The sequence below is a fragment of the Electrophorus electricus genome, chromosome 8 (genome assembly GCF_041902795.1).
Source record: "Electrophorus electricus isolate QZ-2024a chromosome 8, ASM4190279v1, whole genome shotgun sequence".
Classification (NCBI taxonomy): domain Eukaryota; kingdom Metazoa; phylum Chordata; class Actinopteri; order Gymnotiformes; family Gymnotidae; genus Electrophorus; species Electrophorus electricus.
In genome coordinates, this window is record NC_137504.1 from 4,977,597 (window position 1) to 4,992,500 (window position 14,904).

At 46.8% G+C, this 14,904-nt stretch overlaps 1 protein-coding gene across 4 annotated transcripts in view; it reads left to right on the plus strand.

Moving 5' to 3' along the window:
* Positions 1–14,904, plus strand: part of mmp17a (matrix metallopeptidase 17a) — a 39,677-nt gene that overhangs the window by 17,506 nt on the left and 7,267 nt on the right. For 2 of the 4 annotated variants that reach the window (XM_027003706.3, XM_081719037.1), the window contains exons 2-5: positions 3,349–3,481; positions 3,627–3,762; positions 9,910–10,196; positions 13,277–13,453. In XM_027003706.3, the coding sequence (XP_026859507.2) occupies positions 3,349–3,481; positions 3,627–3,762; positions 9,910–10,196; positions 13,277–13,453 (733 nt within the window). Of the gene's footprint in view, positions 1–2,274; positions 2,421–3,348; positions 3,482–3,626; positions 3,763–9,909; positions 10,197–13,276; positions 13,454–14,904 lie in introns of those variants that run through there. The other 2 variants (XM_081719035.1, XM_081719036.1) reach the window with 2 other exon arrangements.

A 14,904-nucleotide genomic window follows, 5' to 3' on the forward strand; every position in this document is an offset into this window, starting at 1 on the left:
TCTCCATGAGCATGAAAGCTTTCTAAAAACTTGTTGGTAAAGTTAAGGCCATCTCTCACTGCTAGCTCGTTCCATTGGGGGAGCGACCTACTTGAATGAGATCCCATATTTCAGGATTCCTGACACTGCGGCAGACTGACCTTCATCATAGTGTCCCGAGGCACACGGAAAGTGACGGCAAAGGAGAGAGGGAGAGCGAGAAGGAGAGAGACGTATAGAGAGAAAGAAGGAGAGCCGTGTCCTTGCAAAAAGCCAGTGACCCTGATGAAGTTGATCTTTCGGAAAATGTTGTCTCAGGAAAAGACTAACAAGCTCTGAGGTGGCACAGAGGCTTTACCTCAGATTTCCCCTCATCTTCAGTACACTGAGACTACTGACTGCTGTGGTGTAGTTTTTGGAGATATTACAGTTAACTGTAAAACATTTTAGAAATGGTGATACTAGTACAAGCTCTAACATAATTGTCTTTACACTGTGGAAGCTGGCGATGTACTCTTTATCTAATAGCTTCTAAGAGTTTACGCTGTGTGTGTTGTGGTGGGAATGTGTGTGTTGGTTTTGTATGTGTGTCTCTTGGATGTGTGTGTATGTGCGTGTTTGAGAGAGAGAAAGAGAGAGAGGCAAGCGCTAGTAACTCGTCATGCATCGATTTTCGAGGTGGAAAGCTCACTCAGATGGAGAAAGCTCTTTTTCCACAGTGTGACACAGCTGGGCAGTTTGTCAACTTACAGATTGTGCTGGAGCAGAGAGAAGCGAAGGGCAAAGCCCACACATATCACGGCACAAGGTCACGCTACACCACCCCTAACTGCTTCCTATTGCCTTTTTGGAGTTGTTTTCTCCTGACAACTCCAACTCAGTGTGCTGGGCTACGTGCATGAACTTTTCGGGAGGAATAACCCCGGTGACTGGAGAGGATTGTAATAGAGCTTCTGTAATGAGTAGCCCATAAACGCTGTGTTTTGTCCGTGGTCTCCACTAATTCAAGGTGCACTGAGCCAGTCACCCACGCTCCGTTCGAAGCAGCTCCCGGCCGCTCTCGTCCTGTTGATCATCTGACGTCACTTTCCTCATCACTGAAAACTCACTGCCCTTTTTCCACTCTGAGCGTTCTTTCCGTTCACCTCAAGGTCCTGAAAATTCCCTGCTCATGTCAAAGCTGTAATAGCTGTATTAAGTCGGGGACTGTTAGAGTGACTGTTAGGTCACGTTGGGCCAAATTAATAAAACCTACCACCAGATTTAATGCGACATTAACAGCAAATAGCGCTGCTGAACCGTTTGTCCGTATTCATAAATGTGGACTGCCGGCGTATTTTATCATTAGCGTGATGTATGGTGCTAGTGCATTTTGTCCTCATTTGCATACAATGTTAGCAATTCATACTAGAACACACCTCAGCAAAACATACCACCTGAACCTGTCCAGCGGTAAGTGTTCCTGTAAGAAGCCGATGACAAATCTCTTGGAAAGGCACATTTTTTGGTATGCTTGGAGTGAGCGTGATAGTAAACAACTGCAGTAGTAGCAGTACACAAAGAGGAAGGGGACTTGCTTCAGCAGGATCTCAGAATGCCATGAATGTGCCATAAGAAATGTAACTTTAGCTGTTCCTGTGCAAGAAACGATAGACTGAGGAGAGATACCATTTGCTGCTCTGCAATCATTTAGAAGAATTACTAGTCATCCACTCAGCTCAACCATGCAGTTCCTGTCTTGGTGAAAGTTATAAATATATTACATTTTTATGTGGCTGGCAGTTTCCAACATACTACTGGTCTCATGACTGAGGTTAATCAGTCATCTCTCGCTTGGCATGGGTCTTTAATATGAATGGCCTCATTTACATGTTGATTTTGATTGGCTTTCATCTGGGCACAGGTGAATTTATCGCAGCAGTAAGTTGACATTGTTGCAATAATTATCACCGCAGTAACTTTATGAATAGGTATTAAATACAGTGTCGCACATTTTGTGTGACATAGCACAGTTACTGTCAAATGTTATGAATCTGGCCCATTGTGTTTACCTTAGTTGAAAGGCCATTGGTAGAAGTAGGACTTGCGAGAGCAGCAGCACAAAGCCTGACCGTCGACCTCAGCTTCCCAGTGAAATCCTGCGGCTTGGCCAACACTCCCATTCCAGGGAGCTGCTTTCATCCTCAGCAAGTGCAGTCCTTCTTCAGCTCCTCTGATCTTCGCATCCGACCTTCATCTCGTGGCCTCTGCGGGGGTGAGGTGCGCCAAACCAAAGGCGTGAGGTCCCTGCCATCTTCACCGGGCAGCGCTTGGTCACTCGAGAGGACCTCCGTTAGTGGTCGCACCGAGTGAACTCAAGCCAGCAGGGTACAGCTTCGTAGTCTGTCAGCTCGCGTCCTGTAGGTGCATGAGGGAGAGTGCACGCCACCAATCTTCCCAAGGTTAGCCACTGTCTGCACTCCCTTATCATTTACCATGACAAGTCTGATTAGCTTCGGCATGGCAATGTACCCTGATATTTTATTATGACAGCCCAATTAATTTAGCAAAGGTTCCCTCTGAAGCGTTTTAATGAAGTGGATTAGCCTGGAGTTGCACTTCAACATGGCCTTAAAATAGCCAAGAAGCAGACACTGGATGGGTGACTGGAAGCTCAGTCATTTTTATGGTCTAAGAAACATTTGATTCAAGGGCTGAAAATCATTTTCAATTGAGAATCCACTTTAGTAGTGAAGTTTAGTCCACAGCATGGATTCACCTTTGACCAGAAGACCTCATAACCGTGTTGGGTTGGAAGACTTTTTTTTTAATCTCTTCTCTCTGTGCAGAAATTGCCTGCAAACAAAAAGGAATTTGTTGAGCCTTTATAGGTGAAAGTGGTCTTACTGATCTGTGGAATTCACCAACAGTACACACTTGTCAAAACTCTTTAAGTTCAAGATGCACCTAATTACTGGACCATGGTAATGGTTTAAAGACGACTTAAAGTCTGCTGGTGGATAACGTTTATAGGTGGCAATATTGCAGACTGTAAATGTTATTGGGGGTTATTAATAGTTTTCACCATGTGTGTCAAGAGCTGTGTGTCTGAGTGCAGAGAGGAATGGTGTCTGGTGCTTCAGTAGCACACTGAGGGTATGAGGCTGATTCTGTGCCTCTGCATATACCACACTGTGACACAAGCACAGCCAATGACAGTCAGCGCTAAACAGCTTCAAGTATTTAATGCTTCAACCTAAGGGCCTTTTTTGACAGCCTACACTCCTTCTCCTTTACAACATGTCTTTCATGTTGAGCGCTCTAGCAGCAACACTGCTGGAAGAAAAGGGATAAACCATAACAAGCCCTGCGTTTTTCATTTGTTCCCAGGACTGGCTGAGTAAGTTTGGCTACCTCCCTCCAGCAGACCCCGTGACCGGGCAGCTTCAGACCAAAGAAGCCCTGACCAAGGCCATCAAAGCCATGCAACGCTTTGGGGGGCTGGAAGAGACTGGTGTCCTCGGTGGGTGCCTTCTTCCACTCTATATAATAGTGTATATTCATGTAAAAATGAGTGAATGATTGATGACCGTATTTGTGCATGCGTGTGTGCATGTGTGTGTGCGTGTGTGTGGTTCCATTTGTTTTTGTGTGTATTTTCTGTGCAGACCAGGCCACCCTAGGCTTAATGAGAACACCACGCTGTTCACTGCCCGACGTGTCAGAGGCTGAAGTGGTGGTGGGAAGAAGGAGGCGGAGCCTTGCTCCCCAGAACAAATGGAACAAAAGACACCTGTCCTGGAGGTAGACTGACAGCAGTCGATATACCTCATGCATCTGACAGCCAGCAGCAACTGGACCTATTTCACACCAGCCAACACATGTCTGTCTATTTAAAGACAGCAATACCAGTTTAATGCCAGTTTAGCAATGCTGATAGTGAGAGGTGAAAGGCGAGAGCAGAGTTTTGTGGTGTCTTTGTGGTGTCATAAAAAAAAAGCTTGTGGGTAGAACAATTTTGCATCGACATAGAACCTCGACACAGATGGGCGCTGACTGGAGACTAACTACTGATGAGAGCAAAGTGTGTCCTGATGATAGCGAGACAACGAATGTGTGTGTGTTCCCATATGTGTGTCAGCAGTCTTACGCATGTGTGTAAGCTGCACTGGGTGGAGGTTTTTGGTAGGCCAGCATCTCAGGTTTCGTAAACCCTTCCGTGTCTCTCATTACCAGGGCCGTCTGTGCGCTCGCGTTCCCAGCTGTGCCAATCACAGCCCTCACCTTGCCCGCTCTACCATTCCTCGATCCCGCCTCGAGTGTGGAACGGGCCGAGCCCACAGTGGGACTCCATTCAGATGTGTGTTGATTGGATGGAAACTGCTGCAGAAACATACATTTTATTACACTTATTACACTGATCACTGGATCAGAGTTTATTTTTCCATAGTTCTTGTTTGTTCACTTGTGAGGACAAATGAATGCAATTACATATTTGTTATTATTAAATTATTAGGATTTGTAGATGTTCTCATTGCAAGTTTTTTTTTTTTTTATGCTGTTAGTGCATAATTTTAATTAAGTGGCAATATTTAAGGGTTTAAGCCATTGGGTACCTAATCAAACCATTTCTAGGAATGAAAATTTTTGGTTCAATTATTCAAAATTAGAAAAATATGAAGAAATGCATATTTATCTGAGAGAGCAGTGTAGCAGGATCTTATGTATTAGTATAGATGCAGTTCAAAGATCCCCATCTCATTACACAAATGACTGTGTGTGTGTGTGTGTGTGTGTGTGTGTGTGTGTGTGTGTGACTGTGTGTGTGTGTGTGTGTGTGTGTGACTGTGTGTGTGTGTGTGTGTGTGTGTGTGTGTGTGTGTGTGTGTGTAGGTGTGTGTGTGTGTGTGTGTGTATGTGTGTGTGTGTGTGTGTGTGTGTGTGTCTGTCTGTGTTACGTGCGTGCGTGTGTGTGTGTGTGTGTGTGTATGTGTGTGTGTGTGTCTGTCTGTGTTACGTGCGTGCGTGTGTGTGTGTGTGTGTATGTGTGTGTGTGGGGGGGTTGAGTCCTGGGTAGGGTAGCTGCCTTCATTACACATGGTGTCAGAAGTGGGATGGCAGTGAGGCCATTGGGAGCCTGCCCCGAGTTGCTGAGCGCACACCTGCTGTGATGGAGTGGTGTAGCCCAGTGTGAGGACCCCTGATGAGGGGCATGGGTGTGGCCCTGATGCAAAGGACAGTTGTGAGCAGTGGCAGTGTCATGCACAGGGGATACTACCTGGAGACGAAGGCAGTGTGGTGGGGATTGTCAGAAGGTGAGGATAGTGTGATGTGAACTGTCACTTAGGAAGGTTAAATGGGAGCTCTGGGTGCTATGTCAGAGAACTGGCTCTTTGGTCCAGTGGTCAGTGCTCGTGTTTGCTTCCTGTCAGCCCTGGGTTTGAGTCCTGGGTAGGTTGGCTGCCCTCAGCCTGTTACAGTGTGTGTCTGTGTCCATGGGGCAGTAGAGGAACCAGATGAAAGACCAGGGGTGGTAATAACCCTCGTAAGGCCTTGTTTTAAGAGTTATGGGGAAAAAAAAAACCTTGTTTGATCCAAGGGTAATGGAGCAGGTGTGGAGAAGGAGAGCAACACACAGAGAGAGAGAGAGAGAGAGAGAGAGTTGGAGGGACTGGCTGCTGCTGCTTCTGCTGCTGCACACTATGATATGCTGTTATTGAGGTTGCACTGAGGTGAGCGTTTTTCTAGCAGACTCCAGAGGAAAGGTGGATCAATAGCACACAGCAGTAATGTAGACAGCCCAAGCGCTACTCTCTGATCGGCTGCAGCTCCCCTTCTTTCTTTGATGTGCATGTTATGAGTCCTCAGGGAAGTGTATATATATACTATTAAAGCCGCTTCACTGTTCCGTATTACTGCCAGCATTTCTCCTATTTGTGTGAGCTTTACTCATAAAAGTAAATGTAGATTTACGTGATGATATCTGAAAGAATGACCACGAGCAGAACATTAGCATATCCTCACTTAGAGCAGCTTTGGCTCTAACTATCCAAAAAGATCCAACTCAAATGACTCTGGGGGAAAAAGCGCTGGCCAATGCGATCATCCAGACAGGAGAAGGACAGCCGACTGTGTCTAAAGTTTTAGCCACAGATCAGATGCTCGGTGAGGACTAGAACAGTACTGATTGGTTGTGCAGTGGCATATCAAACTTCTCCACTATTCACTTAAGAGAAGTGTAGTCAACGGACTGCATGAGACTGCTGGATCATCCCTCCACATTAGACCGTTACCACACAAGAGATCAGTCTGCCCCTTGTTAACACCGCCCTATAATTATCCCAAATAGATTTTCCTTGTGGAGTCACAACACAAGATCTTGATTTCCCGAGCCGATTACAGGGGAGCAGAGTAGAATGGCATTACGATAAAAATCTTTGTGATCACCACCCTTCATTACTCTCTGCCACATTCTAGTCTGCAGCTCGTAACCCTTTATTTGTCCATGCATACAGGGTACCTCGCACGGTGCCCTCTGACCTTACACATGCATACAGGGTACCTCGCACGGTGCCCTCTGACCTTACACATGCATACAGGGTACCTCGCACGGTGCCCTCTGACCTTACACATGCATACAGGGCACCTCGCATGGTGCCCTCTGACCTTACACATGCATACAGGGTACCTCGCACGGTGCCCTCTGACCTTACACATGCATACAGGGTACCTCGCACGGTGCCCTCTGACCTTACACATGCATACAGGGTACCTCGCACGGTGCCTTCTGGCCTTACACATGCATACATGGTACCTCGCACGGTGCCCTCTGGCCTTACACATGCATACATGGTACCAAACACGGTGCCCACTGATCATTCGCGTGGAGTGCAGCGGCGTTGTGATTATCCTCAATCATCACATACATTTCCACACGGATGGAATGTGATTCTGCATGCTAAATCATGCGGATGTCTATATAGCGCATGTACATGATGCTTACATAACATAAGCTACACAAGGAACACAACAAAGGGAGTGGGAATCTGTTATGTAAGGTGCAGCTATAGGTTGTAGTGGTGTATACCATGTTTACCACGATTCAGGCGAGCCGTACTGCAGCGCTAGTAGTCAGTGGATGTCACTCGGTGGCTTATGATGTGATGCTAAGCGGAGCTGCCCGGTGGACTGCGAGGCTGCTCCTGATGGTGGCTTCGTCAGAACGGCACAGATGGTGCCAGAGGCAATCACTTGGCACAATCTCTGCTGCTGCTGTACTCTCTCCGGAATAAATGCGGTGGATGTGACGGGCATACAGGACTTGTGGACTCTTTCCTTGAAGTGGTGCTTTTGGACAGACCGCCGTCATTGTGAAAACACTAGGAACCAGGACTCTGTGTGGCCACACCGTGATCCCAAACTGAGTGCATCGGGGTCAGGAAATGGGTTGATGTCCCAGCTCATGATGCTCGTGATAGTGTCTGACCCTGTGGTCCGCGGTCCATATGTCCTCTTCTAGCCCGGTCATCCCGCCCGTCTCTAACAGAACTGGGATGGGATTATTTCCAAGAGCGTACGGCATATTTGTAAAATGATCACAGAGGGCTAAGCAAAGGCGGTTACTGTAACGAACAGAACAAATGGAATTATGCTTTCATGCACTGGACCTGCAGGCTGTGTGTTTCTTCCGGAGCCTGCGTGTGGCTGAGAGGGATTGATCTTGGCAAATAAAGCCTCGTAGAGGGAATGTCCTTTCTGGGCCCTGGGGCTGAGGTCAGCCATGCTGTGAGACTCAGATGAGAGGCCGGGAGAAATGAGCTCCCCCGAGGCTGCCCTGCGCTGCTCTTCTGCTGGCCAGTGTTCGCCACCCCTATGGTCTTCCCCCCCATGCTTAATGTGCATTGCATCGCGTAGTTCCGAGGAGAAAGGCGGGCCGTGACTGGGAACTAAAAGGCAACGGTTTAGAGTAGACACTTGACTGAAAATTAAAAGGCAATATTTTAGAGCAGACACGCGAACAAGTGCCCATGAAGGGAACCAGGGAGCCTCTGGGGTAGAGACAGACAGACAGACAGAGAGAGAGAGAGAGAGAGAGAGAGAGAGAGAGAGAGAGAGAAAGAGAGAGAGAAAGAGAGAGAGAAAGAGAGAGAGAGAGACTTAAACCCAGACCAGAGGCCATCGAACGCGAACCCCTGCCGAGAGTGTGTTGCGGAGAAAATGGATGAGAAATTGATCTTGAAATGTACTCCTCAACACCTCACCCTTTGTTTCCAAGCTGACTTTGGTGACCCAGCCATACCTCATGGGGAAGGGCCTCTCGATGTACTTCAGATTAATTCCTTATGTTTTGTCATCGAGATATATAGATACAGATTACAATGTAAGGGGAAAATCCAAGCTTTGTGGTAACCAGGCGAAAAGGAGTTCCCTCTGACAGTCGATACAGTTGCTGAAGTGGTATGTGAAAAAGCAAAGCCAATGAATGACCCATAGCAACGATAAACAAAAACCCTTCAGCTCCTGTGGATATGAAGACCAACAAATATCCATAGCACTGCAAGGTCTTCTAAGTCACTGCGCACTGGGAAGAGATTTGAGTACAACCCAAATTGATTCATCAGATTTGTTAACAAAGACACCATCACACATTACAGCTCACAATAACACACCAGCTGTGTTTCATTATAATAGGGATGGGGTATTGAAGATCTTGTAGATCAGTATGGCCTTCATGCACAAACCCTTCTGTAAGGTACAGAAGTTCAAAGTCATTGAGGGGGAGAACCACATGGTGTACCACAAGTATTATTAAATGCCATTTCAAAGCAACTGTTATATATATATATATATATTTACACAAAAAATAAAATACGTATTTTAGAACTGAGCTATGCAAACTAAAATGTGAAAGATTAATAAAACAAAAGGAAAGATTTAGGGTTAGGGTTCGAGAATACTGTCTGACTCTCATTTCCCTGCCTTTTAGGCTTCATTCAAATTACAAAGCTTACATTAATAGCCACTATATTCAAAGCATACCAAATGTTTCGCAGACCGTGTTGCACGACTCACATGTCAATCATGCTTGGCCCAGGTCATCAAAAAAGACGTAGACAAACTAGATAAGTAGATAAATGTCAAATCCGTGCAGTGAATCAGGCATACACTACTCAGTCAACACAGAATGCTCGATTCATCTTTAACAGAGCACTTGTGGACTTTGGCTCCTTGCTGCAGCACAGCAAGTTTGCATATGCACTGTCCTGTGCACCTTCCCACATTAACGCTCTCTTAGCTCCTGACAACATTGAAATTCTGTCCTTGAGGCAACATTCACGCGTTGCAGGGTGCTACGTTACTGGTGCCCGAGTGACCGCCGTTATGCTGCCTGGCACCTGTAAAGACTAAGAACAGTGGAATCTATTAGCCTGATCTTATCTCCGGGAAGGAGATAAGGATACCCCCACCCCCACAACTTGCAAAGTAAGCACCCGGAAATTAATTCCCCATTGATTCCCTTTCTCTGCTTGAGTGAAGGCTTAGATTGTCCTTGGTGGAAGAAATGACCATATTTGCGAGCACAGGACAGCAAGAGCAGAAGATAAAATGTAAGGGGAACTGTTCATACAAATCCTATTGGCTAATCTAAGTTTACGGGGAAATGGTAAAAGAAACTCAAAACGTTAAGAGAGAATTATGCATCTATGTGTTACTCAATGTTTGTGCTATTCTTAAGTCATTTTTGACACTGTGGCCAAAATAAGTCTCTTTTTTTTGTTTGTTTGTTTGTTTTGTATTTGCTTGTCAGTGAAATAGGATTCCAAAAACAACTTAAGCCCAATGGAAGATCAAAGCCTCTCGTTAGATGCTGCTTCACATTCAGTGTTCTTTGTGGACTGCAGCATGCTGTTTCATGTCCTCGTCAGCCCGTGTGCACTGCTGTGTTTGCAGGGTGCGCACATTCCCTAAGGAGTCAGCACTGCTGGGCCGGGACACTGTGCGGGCACTCATGTACTACGCGCTGAAGGTATGGAGTGACATCGCTCCACTCAACTTCCACGAGGTCGCGGGCAATGAGGCCGATATCCAGATCGACTTCACCAAGGCCGACCACAATGACGGCTACCCTTTCGACGGGCCAGGCGGCACGGTGGCACATGCCTTCTTCCCTGGAGAGCGCTTCACCGCAGGGGACACTCACTTTGACGACGACGAGGCCTGGACCTTCAGATCTCCAGGTGAGAGAGGCAGTACTGATGTGTGCGAAGCGGTACCTGTGAATGGGTGTCAACTGCTGGGCACACCTCTGGAGGCGGGGCTAGCCTCAAGAGATGCACTTCACCGTTGTCTACATGCCCCCTTATCTGTGCCTGTGTCAGAGGTCCACATCCTGGCTGAGAAACCATGCCGGATGTGGCTCTGTGAATAGGAGCGGCTTGGTTTTACAAAGCTGCCCAGGCAGCTGTCGGACTCGGGCCGAGGTCTCCTCACCCTCACCCACCTTCCCCAGCCTCCTGGGGATATGTGGTCCTGCACAGCAGCACAGCCTGCAAAAATTAGGCCTCAAATCAGGTGAGCAGATGTTTGCATGACAGGTGTGATTGTGATTACACAGAGAAGAGGGAAAGAGAGAAACTGAAAGAGATGGAGAGACAGGGAGTATGAGGGATTTTGTATTTCTCTTAGCCACAGTTAATTCATGGTAAAATGACTCATATTATCTCTTCCTATATGCAAAACCAACTACACAGTTAACATTTTATCCTTTTCTAAAAATATATACATAAAAAAAGAACTACAGACTTAATTTTGTGTCATTTAAAGTCTGCTTAATTAATATAAAGTATGTTTGCCTGTCTTGGCTGTAGTGTCATTTTCATGTTCACACTTCACTATCCTTACCATCTCTATTTAATGAACACACCACCTGCCACTGGCACTCTTGCGCACTCTTCAGAGAGTGCCTGTTAAGCTCAGAGAGTGCCTGTTATGCTGCACTTCTGTGACACAAAATGCCATTCAGCCATCACTTGAGATGCTTTTTTTAGAGCAACTTTGTGGAAAAACTCCTCGACTCTAACTGTCCTCATTTCGGGTTCTCAGATCTCCAACTCTCCTCTGCCACATACTTTCACAGAAACAAATTTGTGAAATCAAATTACAAGTGAGACCTTTTGTTTATTATACACAAAGGCCACCAGAAATAACTGGGAGCTTCCTTCTCTAGTTCATATCTGTTGAAGTGCGAGCATTTACAGGCTGTTTGCTTTGCTCTTTTTTATACGTTTGATTTGAATTGGTTTACAAGTTAAGCAAACAGCCTTTAATGTCTGATGGCTACTTGATCCAGTGGACAGATTTGCTAAATACACAGTCATGCTGTATCATTTCCTTGCTGTGCTTATCACCTGTCAGATGGCACTTATGTTGGGAGAGCCTCCACCAGGCTGACGGCACATCCCAATTTCTCAGTGAAACGGTGATGACTGACATGTTGTAAGTAAGTTCAGGATAGGAAACCAAACTTTTGAGGTTCAGCACATTTTGTGGACCTTAATCTCGTACAGATGGATGGAGTTCATCACAGGAACTTGAGTAATTGCGTGTGCTCCTTAACCCCTTTCTGTACTTCCTCCACAGTCTGGGGAAACATCTTCAGGTGTATTCTTGGCAGAGTCTAAAAACTTTCCCCTTTGAGGGCTGTCTGCTAATGTGTCTAATTACCTCCACATTCAAAAAGGGCATGAGGCAAAGCGTCTGTCTTGCACAATGTGAAATGTCTCCATTCGTGGCAGTTGCCTCACCGGTTGAGTGACAGCCAAAGCACCCTATGGGGAACCTCCTGCGGGTCAATTAAGTGGAGTTGAGACAGTGCTTTGTTTTGACACATGCATGCTAATTTCATTAATTATCACTTGACTATCTGCCCGATATTGCAGGCTGAAACAAGCCTCATTAAGCAGGTGTATTTTGGATTACTTTTGGATTTATATTTTGCCCAAGCTTCTTGTGTGTGTGTGTGTGTGTGTGTGTGTGTGTGTGTGTGTGTGTGTGTGTGTGTTGCATGTGTGTATGGAACACTGAGTGAGAACGTGGGTAGGCACAATTAGCCTGTTCCATTATCACCAGTATTATATAGCTGCCAGTCATTAGTTCAAAAGTACAGGTTTTACTGAAACACCCTAAAAAATGGTTTGGAGTCCCATTGTATGCGATTTTTTATTTTACAAAAAGATTACTCAAACTACTTTAAGTAAAGTACTCGAGTTATTTTCCAAATGGAAGGAGGTGTGAGCTGATGTGGGAGCCGCTTCATTCAGACACATAGAGAGGACGCAGACGTACAGCCTCGGAGGATGTGTGCCTCTCTCTTTCCCCTCTGCTATCATCTTTCACAGCCTGCTCCATAAGTACAGTGCTCCACACGCCTGCAGATGCACCTTCATCTGCTGCAGCGTGCGTCTCCTTCCTCTGAGCGGCCGAGACGTGGTGTGATCTATTCGCTGCCAAGCGATCATCGCCGAGCTCCGCAGGCCTCCGGCAGACACAAACATACGCTGCAGTTTTTAAAAAACCCAGGCATTAAAACGCAAGTCTCCGGAGCTGCCACACTCCTCCTCCATCATCCACCCAACCCCCACCCCAAATGGAGCATCTGCGTCTGGAGATTAGAGTTCACACTGTATACATGAGTCACCCAGGTAGCATCAACAGACCAGGAAAAGTTGCCTTTTGTGTCGCAGAATCTTTGAAGTGCATGAAAAGCTGGTGTGAACCTTCACAGCTGGAACGGGGCACTGAGGATGCATTCAATAGAATCTTCAGGATTTAATCAACCAATTGCAGCTTTGGCTCTTGGCTTACGACAAGGCAGATTTGCTGAGTTCTGCCTTTTTGCAAATTTGCGAAGCACAACAGTCACAACCTTTTGCATTTTTATCCAGCCACGAAGGTTGAGGGATCACGCTTCATCTCTTGTTTCACATTTGATTGACAGCCTCCTAGCCGTGACGCTATAGGAGTCCCTCTGGTCTGTTTAAGAGGAAGGTGTGACAGCCTTTATATTTGACGGAACCTTTCAGAACTGTCTCTCTGTGGAGAGGAATTCAGGAAAACGAAGCACTCTAAAAAAAAATCACACCATCTCCCATTAAATCTGAGCATACCACGTTCAACTTTATACGTATTTTTCAACTGTGTCCTCAATTCTTCTCCTCTGTTTAACAGGGACATGATCTTTAAGTGCAATAAACTTGTTCGACTACATCTTTGCATTGCATGTGCTTAAGGCTGCCAGTTTTGTTCTGTTTGCCTGCAGATTCCCATGGAATGGACCTGTTTGCTGTGGCTGTACATGAGTTTGGCCACGCCATCGGACTCGCCCATACGTCGGCTATGGAGTCTATCATGCGCCCTTATTACCAAGGGCCAGTGGGTGACCCGCTCAAGTACGACCTACCATACGAAGACAAGGTCCGCGTCTGGCAGCTTTATGGTAGGGATGACCAGCACCTTGCTACCTTCTCTTCTGGGATTCTCTCGCCTTAGTCTCTCACTCTCTCCTTTGGTGCATTCCTCTCCACTGTGAAACCATCCTTCTGCATGCCAAGCCAAAGCCTCCTACCTTCAGTTGTCTCTATCTCCTGCAGTCCTCTGTCCTGCATCTCTCTTTGTTTGTTTCCTACAGCGCAGTCATCTCTTACGCTCTCCCACGCTCTCTATTCTTCCTTCAGCGTTCCCCTCCCCATCTACTGATGCTCTCCATACCTTCCCGCTTCTCCCCGGTCGCCCAAATGGAAGGCCGGTAGTGTGTCTGAGCTCCACAGTGCCTTTGTGTGGAGTGCACTGTAGAGCTGCATGATGAGAGGAGACGAGGTGAAAGCATGGAGCTTGTGCCCAGACCGATAGACAAAGCGACATCGAAATCTGTCCACAATAGACAGTAACTGCAGGGCCTGTCTGTCTGTCTGTCTCTCTCTCTCTCTCTCTCTCTCTCTCTCTCTCTCTCTCTCTTTCTCTCTCTCTCTCTCTCTCTTTCTCTCTCTCTCTCTCTCTCTCTCTTTCTCTCTCTCTCTCTCTCTCTCTCTCTCTTTCTCTCTCTCTCTCTCTCTTTCTCTCTCTCTCTCTCTCTCTCTTTCTCTCTCTCTCTCTCTCTCTCTCTCTCTCTCTCTCTCTCTCTCTCTCTCTCTTTCTCTCTCTCTCTCTTTCTCTCTCTCTCTCTCTCTCTCTCTCTCTCTCTCCCGGTCTGTCGCCGGTTCAGGCCACCTCTCCCACAGCACAAGTTTGCTCCATAACTAGCAGGAATTGAAGCTGAGTCTATGATGCCACATGCCCCCTCACCAGACACAGCTGAATGATCCTGTGGTGCAGAGACACAAGGCTCGGAATGGGGGCGAAAGGAGGAGAATTGATTTGTTTATATTGGGGGATTATTGATTTAATTATGTGCCGGTGCAAAGACAGATGGAGACTGGGGGTTTTAATTGGGTGTCCCGGTGGCTCAGGTCGAGCTTATCACGACACAGCATGCCACAGAGAGCACAGTCTCTACACCCCCGAGCGCCCCGGAGTGGCCACGGAAAGGGGGGGGGGGGGGGGGTAATGGTTAATGGAAAGTGCCACGGATAAAGGAGAGCTATTGCAGGGACAGGAGAGCAGCGATGAAGAAGGCTGTGGATGGATCAGGGTCTAGGAGATCCTGTGATCAAGACAGATAAAAGCAAGGAGTCGCTGTCTGACTCTCAGATTTGTGCAGACTCTAGCCCTTTACCTGGGACTGGGCTTTGGGCTTTCTTTCTGTGAAGTGCAGTCTCTCTCTAAGGACTGGAACACCTGCATGCTATAAAAGATAAGGGTGATCACATCACAATGCTTTGGTCCCTGCCCTGCTTCAAGTGGTTTATCTATTAAAGTCCTGTCCAATCACACACAAGTTTCTGTGGCTGT